Raw genomic sequence first — 20,146 nt, 5'->3', positions numbered from 1 at the left:
TTTGTTCTATTTATGATTATAGCATGAGAAGACCGTTAGTGTGAAGCAACAGTTAAGAAATAAGCTACACTTGCAGTGTTTCAGCACACAAGGGCATGCTGCAGGCTGCATAGACGCTATGAATTACAAACTCAGGCACAGGAAAGATCATGACTGTAGCCCCTTTCACGTATTCCTAGTCACTGAAGCCTGCCACTCACGTTCCAACGCCGCGGTACAATTGTGTAGGGTATGACGAAATTGAAGTGTTTTTGAACGTATGTGTATGCGACAAGCAAATCGGTTGGATGTGGACGGTTGGTGAACAAGTCTGTTTGCAGCAGTACAATCGTGTTGTATTCGATGTAAATTTGATCGTGTGGACAGTGTACGTTATACAAACCGTGAAAGCAGGTATAAAAGTCCATTTTCTTCGGACATGTTGCCACCACGATTGCAAATTTTTAACTGCAAGGTCGTAACGTGTGTGTACTGCTGCTTGTCAGCAGAATTATACAGCAGTTGTATCCAATACAATCGTACCCCGGCGTTGGAACGTGAATGACTGGCTTTAAAAACGTTCATTTTTGCACTGACTGCTGGTAAAAACTGCTGACAATTGGGTGTTAAACACATACTTGGAGGGTGGTACAAGGCTTCATACTGTACTTAAAGCTACCAACGAGAATGTTAAAATACGTCTCAAACAGACAGCATTGAACAGTTGTGACAGGCTTCAAGTTAGAGAAATATGCTTACCATCTTCAATGCCACAATAGGCACGTCACATCTACAGAATAAGTTACTTTATTGACATGGAATAGATACAAAAGTAAAGTATAAACAATAATAAGTATGCATGTTGCACAACGTCGTCGTCTGACCAGTGATTTGTATATTTGGCCAGTGAAATGATAGTGTGATTATAAAAGACATCAGCAGAACATGCCGCCAGTACAATCAATTAGGATGGTAATGGAAAATAACCTACATGTTACAGTGGCTGAATGCCATCTGCAGTATTAGAATCTTCACTGTCATAATCACTAAAACTATAATCTGAATCTTCATTAATGTCGATTATAAACGGCGCAATCTCTTCACGGTCAAATACTAATTCCCGTTCCCACCACTCCCGTATTATTTTATTCATATGGTCAACAGTATTTTTCCACATTGTGGGCGTGACATGTGCTAACGCTTTTTTCCACATTTCCACGGAATTTTTTGACCATAACCATCACGCCCCATGTGTTTGGAATAAAAATTTGTAGTAATTCCCCAAATATTTTCTATAGGGTTAAACACACAATGATATGGCGGCAATCGCAATACTCTATGGCCATTCTGTTGGCCCAATTCACGGCAACATACGTTTTTGGAGGTTTATTTCTGAAAAATATGATATTTTAAATGAAACAATAGAGAATGGTATATGCATTACTGTGCAACCAAATGAAGAAGTTCCGTTTTTAACAGCTGTGAATCTGAACTTATGTCATGTTGTTAAAGGCATTCACGAATTTCTGCTTTTTTCCATGAACCACTGGGACATTTGTTTGCAAGGGTACTGTGGTAGCTTGCATTGTCTATAATAATCAGTGACGGTTCTTCAAGATTCATGAGCAATTGAAACCACTTGAGAAAATTCTGTTGATTCATTTCGACCATGATAGTCTGGATTTTTGGTATTAGAAGAAAATACTAGCGCTGCTTCATCAATAAATCCATTGCTTGTACCTGCATGTAATACAATATACCTAAAATATAGTGAGAAGAATAAATAACTAACGCGAAACTGACACATTACTAAATTTTCCCTTCTATTTTGAACATCCTGATACTTTTGACACCATCGACTTGCAATGACCTAACTACCGAACCATTTTCAAATATCCATGTTTCATCAAGATATACACATGGCAAAGGATTTGGGTTCTGCTGATTGTGCATGTATTCACGTAAGAATTTGGTTCTTGCATGAACAACATTTTGTAATTCCATAAGACGCTTCCGTACACTGGTTGGCGAATAACGAAACCCAATAGAGAAGGTAAAATTTTTCCTAACGAGCTTACAGAACCCTCAAATATATGTTTCTACTTCAAGCAATCAATTAATGGCGATCGTGTAACATGTATTTCTGTAAAATAGTCGTTAGTATCTATGTATAAGGCGTGCGCATCAAATTCATACTTTTTTCGACCATTCCATATAAGCATTCTCGAATAGCACACTGCTCCGAAGTTCTAATATCACAAACTTGCTGTGTTCGGGGGTCTCTATTTCTTGGGAGAATGTACACCTTCTCCGGTTTTTATTTGTTGTACCACGGAGTTCACTGTTCGCACACATACACCCAGAGCAGCAGCAACCCTCTGTACAATGTGACTGCATTACTAATTGTAATAAAATACACCTACTTACGTCTTGAACAGCTGTTAGTGGTAAAAGAGGTCCCCCGCTATCGCGTTCTTTAGCAAAATAGTCCACTAAATTATCGTCCATTTGCTTTACATCTTTGTGCAAGGGCTTCGGCATGGTGGAATGTTTACGTTCAAGCAAGCGACACGTACCACGGTACAGGACAGTTAACTTGGAGTTCTAAAAAGAACTGTTATAGTTCTGAAAAGAACTGATACGATTACATGAGCAGAAAAGTAGAAAAACGCGAAAAATCAAACAATAACACAACATAACCAAAGTTGACACCAATGACACTTGTGAAATCGATAAAACTTTAGCATATGTTTCGCTATCAGTCGTACCAATATAATTTCCCCCAAATTGATCGATTTTGATCCGTATTGCCATGTATTGCGGCGCGTATTTTTGATTTAGTGTTGGTAACGGATCTACGTCATCCATGACGTGTACGCATTGCTTCGTGATCCTGAGTATATGCCCGCCAATCGTATAAAATAAAATAATATTAAAAACAGTTTAACAATTGGTCCCATTATTAAACTGGTTTCGGTTTAATAATGAGGTCATTGTTAACGCGAAGTAGAAAAATGACTTTTATGCACGTATTACCAAATGACAGTTCACGTAAGATTTTACTGTAGTGCGCATGTTTAGAATCAAAATTATCTACTAAATTTTGAAGTAGTGTCAGACAGAATAACTAAATTTAGTTCTTAAATTTTCTGCATATTTTTCTTTCCAAGTTTCGTGTGAAATTTGGTACTAAATTTAGTATCGTGTCAGACGGCCTTAACACAAAGGGTTGGAAATTTACGTTGCAAAAGATTATAATCTACGATATGACGTGAATTGGAATATTCTTACGGCTGAAAACATAAATAACCTAAGAGAAGAAATAAAATTCACATTCTGGAAAAAGACACGTACTCCAGAAAATATTTTCCAAACATTAAAGACTGCTGGACAACGTGGCTTGTCCGAAAAAAGTCGTTGATTGTTTTTTAAAAATCTTGTAGGAAGCCTTCTATGATCCTACCACATAAAAAAGGATTTCTAACTACAAGACTGAGAACGGTTTTAAGGAAAAAGAATAATATTTCTTTATGTAAAAAAACTTGTACTGTACCGGGCGACGATATAGGTACCACTAAATTACGAACATATGACAAAAACAAAGTTGAAGAAGCAATCAATTTCATGAAGCATTCTTCTTCAAAAGATTAAGAATGTTTAAAGGGGAAAATCGAAGAGACCTTTGAATATCGCCGCGAAACTAGATTTACTCCAGAAATTTTCCCCAGATTTTTGGATACTAAAGGATTAGTAAGTTATTAGTGCATATTATTATCTTCTAATTTTACATATTTCATTTCAGATTCAACATGAATTTGTTTTATTATATCCAGAGACATCTTCATTGTTTCATACATACCCGAAATATACTGACAAATTTTTCGACATTTACATACATACAGTGCGTAAAACTATTGTCGTTTCCGCCTCACTGCTCGCATCATTTCCAGCCGTTATATGGTCGATTCTGTGGTCGCTTTAAGAATTATGTAAATCGAGCAGAAACAGTCTGGATGAATAATCATCCGGGAAAAGCTATAACTATAGCCCCTAGAAATACATTGGATCATCACCGTGGAGCAAACCTGGCGGAAACTTAACAAAAACAAAAATTATTAATACCATTTGACAGACCGCGAAATTTAAAATGGTTTTATGTTGGATTTAAAGTTTGTAGTTTATATACAAAATATGGATTTTTAATTTGAATAAAATATAAAATTTAATCAATAAAATCTTATTTAATAACTATTAGTTATATTAATTGACAATTAATTGACTTTAAACAAAAAGACCACGTAACAATAACGGTTTACGCGCTGTCAACTCTCTGCTGACACAATTTGGTTCCAAACTAGGGGAATTTTTTGCGTTACCAACTGCATTTGCTCCACTCGTACAACAATGGATGACGGTACTATGTATTTCTAGGGCTAAAGCTATAACCATATGCGCTATCTGCGAATGGAACAGTGGCACCCTCATCGAGCAATTCCACAAAGAGTGTAAGGTCAACACCGGATAGAGAAATTGACAGCGAACGTGGTTTTGGAGTTTAATTTGGTTGGTTTTATTGTATTTTATTCAGTGAGGTGGGAGATTAAAGAGAAGCCAAATAGTTCCACTTTGCGCGCTGTTTGGATAGATAAAGAGGAGACGCTTTCTATCTCAACAAGTTTTCTGTGCGTAGCCATCGTAGTTGTGCATCGTAGTCAGTGATCGTAGTAGACGTAGCTCTAGCTCCGTCTCAGTCAGTGTGACGTATGTTTCCAAGCGTTGGAAACAAAATACACGAATAATCATTTAATAAATTTAAAAAATAGTGGCGGTTTAAAATCCGTATTTAAAATATGTCAGACGGCAGAAAAACATATAAGACAGGCTGTAAATATTTTTCACCCACGTATTTTATTGATACTAACTATTAATGTAAACAATAGTTTAAAAGATTGTACTCTTTTTGCAGAATTGGATCAACATATTTTAGACCAAAACAGTGTGGATAATCACAAAAATTTATTGATTAATTACATTATACAATTTTTTATAAATGTGAGATTGCATCACATTACGCGCACTCAAGAAAAAAAAAGTGGCATTCGGCAGAAACTAAATAAATTAGTTCTATTTTCAAATGAGTAGTAAATATATGTATTGTGTAGGTGTAGAAATAAATATTATTGTACATATGAATTTTAAAATTTTATTAGTTTTTTTCTATCCCATTACTCCCGATTATCCGATAGCAACAGGTTATGGTGTAGGCATTACAGTCTCAGAATGGAGAAAAATTAGAAAAATAGAATAACGTTTGGGCTTCATGTGCACCAGAAATGTGTGAACACGGAAGTGATAAACATTGCAGCAATGAAAAAAAAAACTTTAGGGCAGAAATAACTAAAAAAATATATATGTAAGTATTCGACAAGTCTTATGATAAGTCTGCTTTTTATCATTTATATGAAAACAGTGTTAATAAACTTGAAACAACACCTATAAAATATTGCAATTTAATTGTTACATTATTCGCTAATTATTATTATTCAAACATAAAAACTGTCACCGATTACAAATTCCGATGTTTTAATCAATTATATATATTTCTGATTCAATTTTAAATGACCTGCGCACATTGCTGATTGGACCGTAGTACATGCACGACCATTTTAGTCGACGAAAACTTGTTGAGATAGAAAACATCGGTGCTCCTCGTCGATCCAAGTTGCGCGCAAGCTTTACCTGTTTAGAAGTGGTCATGCCTTCTCTTTAATCTCCCACCTCACTGATTTTATTGCGTGGATTTAATTTTGTCATTACGATGAGTTGCGGAAAGTTAGGAAGAACATCAAAAACAAACTGTTGTGTTGTGGGGTGTTCAATTGAGTACGTTAATACCGCAACCGGTCGCCAAGTACCTGGGCGTTTACCTGGACTATTGTCTCAATTTTAATCACCACCTTTCACAAACTAAAATCAAAGCCGAAGCGACGCTCAAGGCCGTGTACCCACTTCTCGCAAAAAACAGTCCCCAGGATCAACAGAATAAAATCCGCATTTTTAAAACCATTATCCGCCCAGTATATACTCACGCGACCCTGGAGATGACGTCGGCGATGCGGCACAGGGGACGTGGACAGTGCGACCCTGGAGATGACGACGTCGGCGATGCGGCACAGGGGACCGTAAAACAGTGCAGCCCTGGAGATGGCGTCATCGAAGCAGTGCAGGGGACCGTAAAACAGTGCAGCCCTGGTGATCACCAGAAGGGGACCGAGACAGTGCAGCCCTTAAGGTGGAGACGGTGGAGTTCCAACTGTGCGGTGATCACCAGAAGGGGACCGAAACAGTGCAGCCCTTAAGGTGGGGATGGTGGACATTGAAGTGCGGTTCCATCTGCCTGAAAAGTGGCCACGCTGGCCCTTTTATAGGCAGGGTTGAGTTGCGTGGGAGTACCTGCGTAGTAACGCAGCTCAGGTGGCGTGCGTTCCAGTGGGGGTGAGCATGGTGGGGTTGATACTGGCGCTGCCGAGGACAGCGCCCTCGAGAGGGCTTTAGCGGGGCGCTTTGGAAGCTCCGCTACATGCGCAAATTTCGCGAGGTGTCAGTATCAGCTCTACGAAACTCTAGAAAATGAGAAAAAAAGAAGAAAATATGGAGTACATCCATTGCATTTAAAACGCCTAAGCATTGGCCAGTTCAAATGCCAATATGAAGAAAGAAGACGCCATCCAGAGAATTTTTTTAAATATTATCGAACTGGAAAAACTAGGACATTGTATAACCAGACGGGACACAAAATTTAAACAAGTAATAACACCATACACATTCACGTGATTGTAATTCAACGAGAAATCGTTCTGTGTCGATCACGCTAAATCAAAATATTAGAAAAATGCAAACAAATACAAAATTACGCTGCGGAATTTCGGTGCTAACATGGCTTGTTCCTATAATACACGTGGGTTACAATGTTGCCGAAATTACGCGTCAGCGTGCCGAAGCGCCGACAAACGGAATGACGCGCGCGTACATCGTTTTGTACGCACAGATCTGGCGCTTTCAATGTATTTTCATTTGACACCATGGAGCGAAATTCCGCGCGCTAAATTACGCAGCTGCAGTCCCGCCAGATATGTCCCCGGCCAACTTGCAACGTTTTCAGAACAAATCCTTGAGACTCGCAACAAACTGATCAAGATGTACAAAAATTACCAACTTACACGACATAACGAAAACCGAACCCCTCAGGACTTACACCGACAAACTATCGTACAACTTTTACAAAAATAGACTTAAGACACAGCACACTCACGCAAGACTTGACAAAAATTAGAAGACACAATATGACCCAACATATTAAACAGAACAAACACCCATATATGCGTCTAAGCATATTCAACGAAATAGACTGACCCAGATTCCCTCCTTCAATTCCTCAACTTTGTTAGGCAACAATCCCACTTAATCAAAATCAGGCTCTCTCACGGAGCATGACGAAAAACCCAAATATAATTATCGCGCTGACATAGACGAACTAATCACAGACAAGTCGTGGGATATTACCACCCACGTGTCCCCATAATTAAAAGCACAAGTTAATTATCCTATCCGACCGAACAACTTGCAAAATCGGGAAACGCCCCGAGGCCGGAACGGCCGGTTCGAACACGGTAAGAATTAAAAGTAAATCACAGTCAACACAACAAAAGCCAAATAAAAGCAAAAACTTAATTATCCCAAGCAAACAATTGCAGCAATCTATAAAAATATTTGTAAAAACGTAAACTTAGGAACACACCCATAAAAACTAAATACAAAATAAGGGCAAGCAAATTCAACAATCAGTAAAAAAAGACGGACAAAAACGTACGTCCATAGACCTAAGGAGGTCGCAACTGCAGTATATAGATGTTCATTGTGTTGTCTAATCTATATGGTGGTATATTTTTTTAATCCAGCTTTTTTGTAGGCATGGCGCTAGCGGATGTGAAGTTACAATGTAATTAGGATGAAAATAAAATTTTGAAATACATATATACACGAACTGTTTCAACAGTATCTTTCAGTGGAAAGTGAAATTGAAATTTTAGTCCCAGAAAGTGGAACACTGATTAAAATAGTAGAACGTAGATTGTTGCAAAATAGGAAAGCTACATATGTACGTCCATTTGAGGGCATTGCTACATCATCAGAAATAGATTTGGATGCATCTACTGCAGTTTCTGGTGCGACGGCCGCAAAGCAAAAGAATTTATTCCTTCGGTTTTCAAGAAGCACCCGCACCAGTAACTTGGAATTGTACATGAACTCGATTTTCATCACGTCTGATTTATTTTTTGCGCTTAACCAGCCTAATTATGCCCGATGAACCCTATTATACTTGAGTGGTTTAGTCGAATTGTATAACAAAAATTAACTTTTTGGTAGCAGAATTTCGTCAAGGCGCATTTGGAATCATAAGAACCAAAGCTAATTTCGCTCGATCATCTGTTGACTTGACGCTAGAGCAGACGAGCAATCAGCTGACTGATAACCTTGCTGTAGACTCAATATCTGGGCGTCAAAAATGGGCGCTCAGCCATAGCATGAAGACTAAAATAATAAATCAATTCTGTTCGTTCGTCTTAATTTTCGGCTTTGCAAAAAATACGTCACGGATAATGGTACCGAATTTACATACAACTTACTAAAAGGAGTGAATCGTTTATTCAAAATTAAACGTATAACTACGTCCCCTTACCACCCCCAAAGCAATGGTGGCATGGAAAGATCACATGCGACCCTCCAAAGATTATTTGAAACATTTCGTAAATGACTTTCAGAAAATAACTGGGATGAATTTGTCCAAACAGCAACGTTTGCTTACAATATACAGATTCATTCCACAACGCAGTTTACCCCTTACGAATTATTGTTCGCAAAGAAGGCTCTTCTACCCCGAAACAACCGGAATTCCACTACATCTACGAGGACCACCATAAGCGGTTCCAACTGAAACTAAATAAAATCGTTTGAAACAACAAAATCGCAAATAAATAATTCAAAACTTAAATGAAAGGTTGACTATGATAAAAGAGCCCACGACCATAATTTTAATGTCCGAGATCTGCATCTGTTTCAGCAACTTTTTTAATAAGGCTAGCTTTTTTGACAATTTTAAAGTAGGCATTGGTTACGTTGCCGACGCGACGCCGGCCAATTTAGCCCCTTATTCTGTAATTTTTCGTTAATGAACGGTTTCGTTCGTAAACGTATGACTCTCAACGAATAATATAACGAAACCGTTCAATTTCTTATTCAGTAATACATTCGTCGGGCGCTCAACGATTGAAACCTCGTCAACGAAAAAGCCGTATGTTTTTAGCGAGATAGTACCATAAAATCTGACTTTGCTGCAAAACAAAGTGAGGTTAGAGTGCTAATTGCGTCAAGTGTGGCGTGTTGTTTTGTTGTGATCACGTTCAGGCTGTGATTTGACTGTTTGTTGAATAATGGAACCCCCTCAAAAACGCCCCAGAAAAGCAAAGACAACGCACCAACAGTTCCAGTTGTATTTACACGAATTAGAAACAAATCCTCATTTTAGAGAACACAAATTTAATGCAGATGAACCCGCTACTTTAAACACAGCATGGCTTACTTTAAGTAATAAATTAAATGCAAGTGGAGGGCCCACCAAAGACGTAAATGGATGGAAGAAGGTGCATAACTGGCAAAAACCCATTTTGTACCTGTAATGATAAATGGAGTTTTTTAGACTTTTGCAGATTGGAAATCTGCAGTAAGGAAGAGAGCTCGCCTGATTCAACATTCGTTAAAAGAAACCGGTAATGTAGGGTCTCCTGAAAAACCTCTAACTGAGCTAGAGGAACGGTTACTACAGATCACTGGAAAAGTAGTGGTCGAGGGATTGCCCGATGTCCCTGAAATTGGAGTCGAGAATGAAGAACATGAAACAACTGAGGCCACTGTTTTAACTGCCAGTGCTTCACAACCACAATTGTTCATCTCAGCCTCTGAACGTATTATCAAAACAAGTGGAGTGAAAGTTCTGCAACAAAATAAGAAGTATGAAAAGCCAAAATGCACAATTAATTCCACAATAAACAAATTTACCAACGTCAAAGAAACGGAGGCCTTAGAACTTAAAGCAATAAATGAAAAGTTAGAAAAACTTATTGAACAAAATGAAACAATAATTTGGTTAAAAAAGAAGAAGATGGAATTAAAGTACAACGTGTCTTTTGAAGAACTTGATGCAAACGGAAGGTGCAATTGTTCAGGAGCAAACAAATTTGTAATTTCATTAGTTTATTTCATTACAGTAAGTGAAGTATTTGTAATTAATCAGTAAAATAATTTCGAATAACCAAATTACGTGTATTAATGCCTTCCTGATAAAGATCGGCGAAATCTACGTTATCGTGGTCATTGTCAGGATCATCATGGTCTTCTAATTCGTTTTCCATATTATTATTATGTAAAGTTGCACAAGCAATAATCAATTTGGCAGCAAAGGCGGGTTTGTAATGCAAAGTTCTGTCTTTTAGCAAACACCTAAATGTTCCCTTTACAACCCCAATACAGCGTTCAACAGTGTTTCTCGCTCTAATATGGGCTTGAGAATAGCGACCTTGAGGTGTTTCTGGATTGACGCCAGCAATGGGCAATAGTAAAAAGGGTTGCAGTGGGTAACCTGCGTCACCTAATAACCAAGAAGTTCTGTCGCCGTTTCTATAATTGTTTCTCAGGTGTCGAAATATTGCGCTCATTTGCCAAATCGCAGCATCGTGAACACTGCCTGGGTATCTACAGTTTAAACTCAAAATTTTTAAAGCTGAATCGCATATAATTTGGGCATTTATACTATAAAAGTTTTTTCGGTTTAAATAGACATTACCCGGTGGTATACCACCAAAAGGCGGACACACAATGGCTATATGTGTGCCATCAATTGCACCTACAACTCCTGGAAAGCCAAACTTGTCAAAAAATCCATTTTTAACGTCAGTTATCTCGTCAATAGTTTGTGGAAATTTAATGAATCGTGGTGCCAAGTGGTTCACAATTGTATTAGTCACTCGATGTAAACATCTACTCACTGAAGATTGACACACCGAATGATCTCGATCTTTTCCTATGGATTTCTGATAGCTACCATGTGCATAAAAATGTAACGCAATAAAAAATTGAGTTACTGCGGGGATTCTAGTGCTTCGCTGCCCATCCTCCAAAAACTGATGCATTTGAAGAAAATATTCATGTGCCAAATTCCTAGGAAATCTAAACATTTTCCTGAATACTTCCTCAGGAGTATTAAAGGGATTACTAGTGTCTCTCAACGTTCTCATCCACGCCTTATTATTTTGCCTGTAATTTATTAAGAGAAATTGAGATAGTCATGATTTTGGTACCAAACACAAGCACAAGATACTTTTATATGCCTGCTAGATACCCGTGTAATTGAGAACATCAATATTACCTTCTTTGTAATTCTTCAAACAGTACATTAATTACAATGTCATCCATTGTTTTACGTTTATTTATTGCTTTTATTGAGCACTCTAAAATAATAACAAACTTTATAATTATTTCACTGTCACTCTAACAGTTCGTTATGTCAACGACACCCTTTTCAGCTTTCGTTTGTCAAAGGAAAATTTCAACGTGCTATTCGTTTCGTAACGAACTTCGTTGAGTTACTGAATAACAATAATCGTCTACAGACGATAACCTTTAGTCAACGATATCGTTGATAATTACAGAATAAGGGGCTTAGGGGTATATTTTGTAATTTATCGCTCCAGAACGATCTCGTTCCCAAACGATAATCGTTAGACGCAATCGTAAAATCAGTTTAGCGAGATTGTACAAATTTCCAATTTTATAAACACTATCGTAATCGTAAAGTTTTGAAATCGTTAGCGGAACGATGAATCGAATGTTTTTAGAATCTGTAGTATTCAAATTTGTGTAGCGTGTAGATTACGTTGTTCTCTGTTGTGACATGTGACATTTGTTTTGCTACTGATCGAAGTTTGGACAAATTTGTGAACTTATTACATGTAAGTAAACAATAATTATAAAAGAAAAACATCAAAATAATCACACTAACACGAAATTCAGTTTACAATACGTTCACGGGAGCAATGGAAAAACGTAAAAGTGTCCAGCGTATTACCCAACAGCAACATGAGTTGTATGTGGAGGAGTTAGAAGGTAATGTAGATTTTAGGGCCCAAAAGTTCGTGGCAGACAAGCCAGATCTTTTAGAAAAGATATGGGAAGGGTTGGTAGCAAAACTAAATTCTGTGGGAGGACCACAAAAAAGTGTTCAGCAGTGCAGAGAGGTATGTGTAATTAATTAATCGACCGAACACTCTTTTTAAAAATGTGTACTTTACTATAATTTATCGTACAACTATTAGCAATTATTCTACTTACATCAACACTTTGTTTAAGACAAAGTGAACATCTTGTTTAGTCATGACCAATCAATTATGAGAACTGAGATGTTTAATCTTTATAAATACTGTTACACAATAAACCATAACCTCTGTGTTTTTTAGTACAACACCAAGAATATAACATAGGGCAATCTAATTACAATGTACTGCCTGGTAAGTAAACGTCACTGTGTGTTCCAGAGATTTGTAGATTGGAAATTCAATGTTTGAAAGAAGGCCAGAAATTTAAGGCTATATGAAAGAGGAACTGTTTAATAATTTCATTATGTTGTAAAGAAAATAATAAATACATTATTGAAAATGCTGTATTATTAAATTATTTCTTGTGATATGCCATTCATGTATCATATTCAAGTTCTTCATTATTACCGTTCTCCTTGTCATAGACAATATTGATCTCGTCATTTTCGATATTTCTTATGCGTAAGATGTTGTGTGAAACAGCACATGAGTATATAATTTTTCCTGCAACTTCTGGTGAATAATACAGAACTCTGCGGCAGTATTTCTGGAAATGCATCTCTCGCCGCTTCCCATTACAGTCGGTAGGTCTTCCTAAAGGTTTCTTCTGGAACGAAGAAGGGGTCGTTTACATCTCTTAAGAACCGAGACAAATTTCTCATTCTGTCTCTGCAGTAAAAAAAATATAATAAGTTATCAACCTAATCCAAACACACACTAATTACTTACATTTACCTTCTCTACCCATATTTGCACCAAAACGTTCCTCTTCATTGTATAAATACTTTTCTAACGTGTTCTGACACTTTTAACGGTGAACTGAAACCTATCGTTCCGGAACGATGACATTCTAACGATACGATCGCTATGTAACGAGACGATAGATGTTACAAAATCGCTATCAGTCCCAAAATCGTTATGGGAACGACTATCGTAAGTTAACGATGCTCTAGCGAGATCGTTAAGAGTTACAAAATAGACCTCTTAGTTAAAGACGAATAATTTACGCATTTCCGATTCGTAACATTCAAAATTGACGTTTCAAAAAATATTCCATAGATAGATATATTTTTAACTAGCGCTCAAGACAAAGAACGCTTGCTAAATAAGGTAGGCACAGACTGATCTTTTTTTTAATATAGCTACTAGAATACGGTTAATTTTAGGCTGAACTTATATTTGGAGTAGCAGCTGCCTGCAAACAAAATAAATTGGTATCTTTGGAGACTAGGTACCTGCGTTGAGAACCATCAGAGTAACTTTCTTGTCAAAATTGTGGACACAAAAACAAAACAAAAAAATTGATCATTGATTATTGTACCTGGAAATCATGAAAATATCAATTTGCTTGATAATATTGGAAGATACATGGCACTTCGATCTCCAAAAACACCACATAAAAGATTCTTTGTCAACTACGTCAAAGAAAAATGCACTGTACAGCCGATAGGGGTCCACAAAATTGCTGGTGTACCCAGTGTGGTGGCCAAATTGTTAAAACTTGAGAATGCTGTTAGAGTCACTGTTTTCGTAGGACATCAGCTAGTATTTTCGCCAATGCTCGGACAACCATGGAGCGAATTTACAAAATTACTACATTAACCCATTACTGCCCACCGTATGATTTTTCATACCATATGAACGGGACTGTTTGAGGTTAGGTACTTAAAACAAAAGACAACGAACCGGCTTTTGAAATATATCAAACTCTATTGGAGATTGTTTAAAACAAAGTTACATTATCATATTGGTTTTTGCAAAACGGTGTCCTTCATTTTTTGCAGAATGAGTAAGAGGTAAGTTTACAATTTTTTATTTTTTCTACAAGAGAAAAATCCATGCATGTTTCTTGCGATATATATAAAATAAAGTCTGTAGATTTTGTTTATGATTTTTTTTCACATGTTTTGCATTTTTTTTTACCTAAAATTGAATTCAATAGCTTGCGTATGAAAAATCATACCTTGGGCGGTAGAAGGTAAGACAGTTTTTTTTTACAGAAGCAAACTTTATAATCCTAATGATCCGGTGGATGCTGAGCAACTTTTGAACATTTTAGAGGAACTAGATTCTGACGACGAAGAGATGGAACCCATACGAGATAGTTCTCAAATCGATCTTATCTTGATGCCACCTCTTGATGGTGCTGACAGTGATAGAGACGATGCTGATAGCGATGACGAGCCTTTAGGTACTATTAGAGATATTGGCAAAGGGGTTCTCAAACAGCCGATGGAAATCATATGTCACAAAAACGGAGAACAAAATATTGTCCATTTGGACGCGTCTGATGTAGAAGCCGCAAACATAGACGAACAAACTGTACAGGAATTTAGTTCTGATGATGAAATACCCCTGGCAAAAAAATTTAAAAAAGAACTATATGTAAAACATACCAAAAATAACAATTAACAAATCTCGTTCCCCGGATATTGTAAAATTAATTATTGATAATAATGCGGAACCAGTCGAAATTTTCCGAAGTTTTTTTGATGAGGAGTTTATGCAATTTATTTGTGATGAGTCTAAGAAATATGCCAAACTGAAAGGACATCACAATTTTGACGTTTCAACTAAGGAATTGTACATATATTTTGCAAATCTGTTACTATCTGGCAACATCAAAGCACCACATAGACGTATGTATTGGGAGACGAAGGCAGATTCTTACAATTCACTGGTCAGTAATAGCATTTCGAGAAACCGCTTCGAAAGTATTCATCGTTTTTTGCACTTTAACGATAATTGTAAGATCGATACCAAAAACAGATGCTACAAAATTCAGCCGTTACTGGATCATGTCAATAAAAAATCTCTAGAATTTTTTCAACCTCTGGGTAGTTCGTTTTCATTAGATGAGGCGATGGAGCCTTATTATGGACACCACAATTTAAAGCAGTTTATAAAGGGCAAACCAATTCGGTATGGTTTTAAGTTTTGGTGTCTTACTTCGTCGGACGGTTATCTTTTCAAATTTAATCCGTATTGTGGGGCAGGAGACAAAATTGAAGGATCTACTTTAGGAACAAGTGTAACAGAAAAATTATGTCTCAATTATATTCCAAAAGGTTCTACGGTTTATCTAGATAACTTTTTTAATTCCCTTTCATTGCTCCATAATCTTCGAGCTTATGATATAAATTGCGTTGGTACAATTCGAGCAGACAGAATGGATAAAGCGCCTCTCAAAGATCTGAAGAAAGAAAAACGTGGAAGTTCTTATGTGTTACAAGAAAAGGAAGGTAGTATTACACTGGGGAGATGGCATGATAATAATCAAGTTAATATAGCAACAAACCTAATCAACAATGACATATGCTTATCTAAGGGTTCGTGCAAGCGATGGTCTAGAAAGGATAAAAGTACAGTGTCAATTGAACAACCATCTTTGGTCAGCATATATAACCAAGGAATGGGGGGAGTTGATTTGTTTGATAAAATGAGAGGCTTATATCGCATTCGCATACGTTCCAAAAAGTGGTATTGGCCATGTGTAAGATTTTGTTTTAACGGAGCAGTTGTAAATATGTGCATGATGTATAGATTTGCACATCCAAAAGTTGGTTTACTAGAATTCGTTCGCAGAATAGTTTTAGCTTTGCTTTCATCGCCTCCACATTTGGGTGGACCAAAACCAAAATGTACTAGAGCCGTTTTGCCCGAAATTAGATACGATGGCGTGGATCACCTGGTAGATAGCAACAGTACTCAACGAAAATGCGGCTTTTGTGGGAAATGTGCTAAGTTTGTATGTGTTAAGTGCAATGTAGGCCTCCATCCAGCACATTGTTTTAGAGCCTACCACACACCATAATAAATATTTTGTGAAAAAAGTAGTATTTTTTTATTAATTTTTCAATAAAAGTTTTTTACACATACACTCTTTTGACCAGCGTATGAAATATCATACGATAAAATAAACATAGTTAACAAAAAAAAAAAAGTTGTTTTTTTTTGCTAGTTTGTGTTTAGAAGGGCTATTGCATTAAGTTTTGCTAATTTTTATCAAAATAATAAAAAGAAATTACTCGGGCATTAATGGGTTAAAGAAGGCAAAATATATTCTGCTTCTGTAGCATTTGTCACAGGGTATATAATCAAAAAAATCCAGCAAAATCTGATGTGCAGTTGTTGTGTTTGAACCACTGTTGTCAATAACTACTTCAGGACCGTTGCTGAAGAATATAAATTTTCAAAATAGAGGCAAACTAATTTATCCTTCGCCACTTTTCGTCGGATTGGTTGAAAAAATTGCCAAGGTTGTGCAAGAACTGTTGCCTTTGGTAAATAATAATCAAAAGGCTTGCCAACAATTAGTCCAAATAATAGAACCAAAATTAATTAACAATCCGATTATCTGCAAAGAACATACAGAAAAAAGACTATAAAAGAAAAAAGAGAACAAAAATAAAACTAAAAACACTCATAAAACAGATGGCCTGCGAAAAGCCCGGATCACAACCCTAATGAGAATGTATGGGGTTCTCTTGTACGAGACGTTTATAAAGATGGGAAGCAGTACGCACCAGTTAATGTTTCTAGGAAGAAACGCGTCTACAATTTCATAGAAGCAGGTGCAAAATATATTGGGTATTAAATTAGTTTTCATTTAGTTAGTTAGTTCTCTTTTGAAACGTGATAATAATTTGTCACAATAAATCTATATAAATAAAAATGAATCGCCAAATGTGTTGTTAAGCGCAAAACTCGTACGTGTCATCATTGCTTCCTCGGTGGGTAGCATTTTCATTGTTGTTATTAAATTGTCGCTTCCCTCGAAAACCAATTCTGTTTATTTGTTGAGTGTGTTTAATTTAGACCCATGCCGCCTATAAGACGCGGATGCAGCAATTTGGGTCGAAGAACTCGAAACGCTACCAATCAAGCTAATTTTCAATCTAAACGGACTGCACAGCAACGTGAAGATCGAAATGAAATTGAAAGGATTAGGATTACAATCACATGCAACGCGTCGTTTTCAAACTGATTTCAGTGTTTCGCGAGCGGCTTTCAGTTACGATGTTTCAATTGACTACAGTTCCTACCTATTGGATCTATGAACTCAGTTTGCCCACACTGCAAGGCATTGAAATACAAAAATGAAGCAAATGGATTGTGTTGCGCAAATGGCAAAGTGAAATTAGTGCCATTGGTTTCGCCACCAGAGCCATTGTACTCATTGATTTCAGGAACTGGAAGTGATTCCATACATTTTTTCCTTACAAACATACAAAAATATAACAACTGCTTCCAAATGACTTCTTTCTCTGTGGCACCGAATGAGTATTGCAAACACTATCCCATTTATAAGATGCTAGAAGAAGGTATGAAATGAACCCGTGGTGGGCATATTCTCCAGACGGAGTAATAATTCAAAACGAAGTTCCAGTGACATTGCCAGAAATTAAATGCATAGTTAAAGGCAAAACATCAATTGTAGCGTATTTGTATTAATTTTATATTAAATTTTACACGTCAAACTTTAATCATCTCTGAATCGTCAAATTTGCAGACTTCAGAGACGATTGAAAATAAAATTACGTTCAACAGGTCGGTACTATGGCCAAGTACAACTTGGGATGGCTATTTTAAACTACCCATCAATGGATTTTGTTGTTTTTGCTGCAAAAGACCAATCTTTTATTTCCACCTCTGTACAAAAGGACAATGACTTTTAAGAAATTTTTATTTACATTAACATTAAAGTATTTTTTCCACGACCACTATGTAATAGCGTCAATCACCAGTAGCCTAGTTGATGTCTAAATGCCTAGTTACGTGCACTCTTACGTTATGAAACAGAACTAGCACGTAATAAATACTACGTGCATGTGTTGGGGAATTTTCGTTTGATGGAGACATCAGCTGGAAATTGCAAACTGTCAAATAGTCGTTTGTAACTGGCGCATTGTGGTTGTGTATGTACATAATTTTCATTTTCTAAAAGCAGGAAAGAAAATGTTATTTGAGATTATTGCTTTTATGTTGTATAATTTTAGATAGTAAGGATGAGTTCTGACGATTCTGACGAAGAACCTGTAACAATGACCCCACCAGAAACAATGCAGCAAGCTGCAGCAACGTCTGACGATCTTATTCCAGAAAAATCGAAACTGAAATACGAATGCACGTATACCATAAATGTATGGACTGGCGTATTAAAAGTCATACAAAGTCTTTTTCGGAAAACGTGTTGATGGCGTATTTTGGTCATTAGTTTAAGCCAATATTACTTTGGGCAATGTATTCTATGTTGCGGACAATGATTGGAATAAAACACAATGTAAATATTGCAAACTATCTTAAATTAAAGGCGTTTCTGAAAACACAATCAAATATTAACTTCTTTCATACTGAAATATTTTTGAGGTGTGGCCGTGGAAAAAATATAGCACACAACTCGTGTACAAACGCTCATTACGGGCTCGGTGATTTACTACACTCGCCGCTACGGGGCTCGTGCGCAATTTTTCAACTTGCGCGTAATGAGCTATTTACACACTCGATATGTAATATAACTACTAAGATGGCCCCTTGAGAACACAGCTACTTTTTAAGGAAAACACCCCGATTTTCAAGGGTTAACAGAAAAGCAGAAAAATCGTGAAGACTCCCGTTTTTAAGATATATTTTAAAATTAACATTTTTTAAAGAACTTGCCCGAGTTTTCGAACTCACGCTTTTTTTAAAAAGTCAAAATTCGGACAAAGTCCTCATGAGCGAAGAAAATTTTAAGAAATATATCCTGTTTTATCAAACGTGAATACGGTTTCGGCCAAGAAAAGTCACCATTTAAAAACACTTAAAATTCGTCTTTTAACCCTGTTTTCTCTGTTGGGGGCATTTCAGCATATATGAATACGGTTTTGGCCATGCAAGTTCGAACAAGCCCTCATGAGCAAACCGAATTCACCGTCTTGTCTTGTTTTTTTAAAGTATATTTTAAAATGAACATTTTTCAAAGATTTTATACTGTTTAGAATTTTGTACTAGTAGGCCCCCTCAGAACACAACACATTTTTAAAGCTTTTAGCCTGGTTTTCAAACTAACTTGTGAAAAAATTTAATTTTTAAAGAATTTGCTCGGTTTTTCAAAACCACCCTTTTCAAAAAAAGTCAACATTTCAAGGAAAATATACCGTTTTTTCAAACAAGAATACAGTTTGGTCCAAACAAATTTTTCTTTCAAAAACACTTAAAATTAACATTTTTCAAAGATTTTACCCTGTTTTTCTGTTGGGCTACTTCAGAACTTTAGCCTGGTTTTCAAAGTAATTTGTGAAAAGATAAAATTTTTAAAGAATTTGCCCGGTTTTTCGAAGACACCCCTTTTAAAAAAACTCAAAATTCGGACAAAGTCCTCATGAGCGAAGCGAATTTTAAGAAATATATCCTGTTTTATCAAGCGTGAATACAAATCCCCCTTTTAAAAACACTTAAAATTAGGAATTTTACCTTGTTTTTAAAGTATATTCTAAAATTAACATTTTTCAAAGATTTTACCCTGTTTTGAATTTTGTACCATCGCGGCCAAAATTCCTTGGTCGTCATTATGACCACTATTAATGCGTCAATGTCAAAATAATTTGTCATTAGTGACAGTAATGCTTAATTCACACCATTTATTTTGCCAAAATGTCAAAAAAATGACGACCAACCAATTTTGGCCGCGATAGTACTAGTAGGCCCCCTCAATTACAAAATTTTCCACAGGAACAATATATTTTTTCAAGTGGTTG

General features: G+C 36.5%; 2 protein-coding genes and 1 long non-coding RNA gene across 3 annotated transcripts; 1 reads left to right on the top strand and 2 right to left on the bottom strand.

The window, feature by feature from the left end:
* Positions 1 to 770: 770 nt before the first annotated feature.
* Positions 771 to 2,847, bottom strand: LOC135143366 (uncharacterized). Its single transcript, XR_010282769.1, has 4 exons — positions 2,407 to 2,847; positions 2,176 to 2,357; positions 1,424 to 2,122; positions 771 to 1,371 (listed from the first exon to the last, which is right to left on the bottom strand). It is a non-coding gene; the product is annotated as an uncharacterized LOC135143366 (long non-coding RNA).
* Positions 2,848 to 9,470: 6,623 nt separating this feature from the next.
* LOC135143199 (uncharacterized) lies at positions 9,471 to 10,311 on the top strand. The gene is made up of 3 exons (XM_064075078.1): positions 9,471 to 9,680; positions 9,737 to 10,248; positions 10,305 to 10,311. Exons 1-3 carry the CDS (start codon positions 9,471 to 9,473, stop codon positions 10,309 to 10,311), a joined length of 729 nt encoding a protein of 242 aa, XP_063931148.1.
* Positions 10,312 to 10,322: 11 nt separating this feature from the next.
* On the bottom strand, positions 10,323 to 11,739 carry LOC135143198 (putative nuclease HARBI1). The gene is made up of 2 exons (XM_064075076.1): positions 11,462 to 11,739; positions 10,323 to 11,349 (listed from the first exon to the last, which is right to left on the bottom strand). Exons 1-2 carry the CDS (start codon positions 11,506 to 11,508, stop codon positions 10,323 to 10,325), a joined length of 1,074 nt encoding a protein of 357 aa, XP_063931146.1. The 5' UTR covers positions 11,509 to 11,739.
* Positions 11,740 to 20,146: the final 8,407 nt, after the last annotated feature.

The sequence above is a fragment of the Zophobas morio genome, unplaced genomic scaffold (assembly GCF_036711695.1).
Source record: "Zophobas morio isolate AGI-343-1 ecotype UQ-CSIRO unplaced genomic scaffold, CSIRO_AGI_Zmor_V1 ptg000058l, whole genome shotgun sequence".
In the NCBI taxonomy this organism is placed as follows: Eukaryota; Metazoa; Arthropoda; class Insecta; order Coleoptera; family Tenebrionidae; genus Zophobas; species Zophobas morio.
Note: the sequence above shows the minus strand (reverse complement) of the source record. Positions and strands in the feature narration are given on the sequence as shown.

Bases quoted from the DNA above. Each gene is read 5' to 3' on its own strand.
- LOC135143199 (XM_064075078.1), top strand. From the start codon at position 9,471: ATGGAACCCCCTCAAAAACGCCCCAGAAAAGCAAAGACAACGCACCAA. The intron at 9,681-9,736 runs GTGCATAACTGG...GGAGTTTTTTAG, and splicing joins ACGTAAATGGATGGAAGAAG to ACTTTTGCAGATTGGAAATC.
- LOC135143198 (XM_064075076.1), bottom strand. From the start codon at position 11,508: ATGGATGACATTGTAATTAATGTACTGTTTGAAGAATTACAAAGAAG. The intron at 11,350-11,461 runs GTAATATTGATG...AATAAATTACAG, and splicing joins TTTGAAGAATTACAAAGAAG to GCAAAATAATAAGGCGTGGA.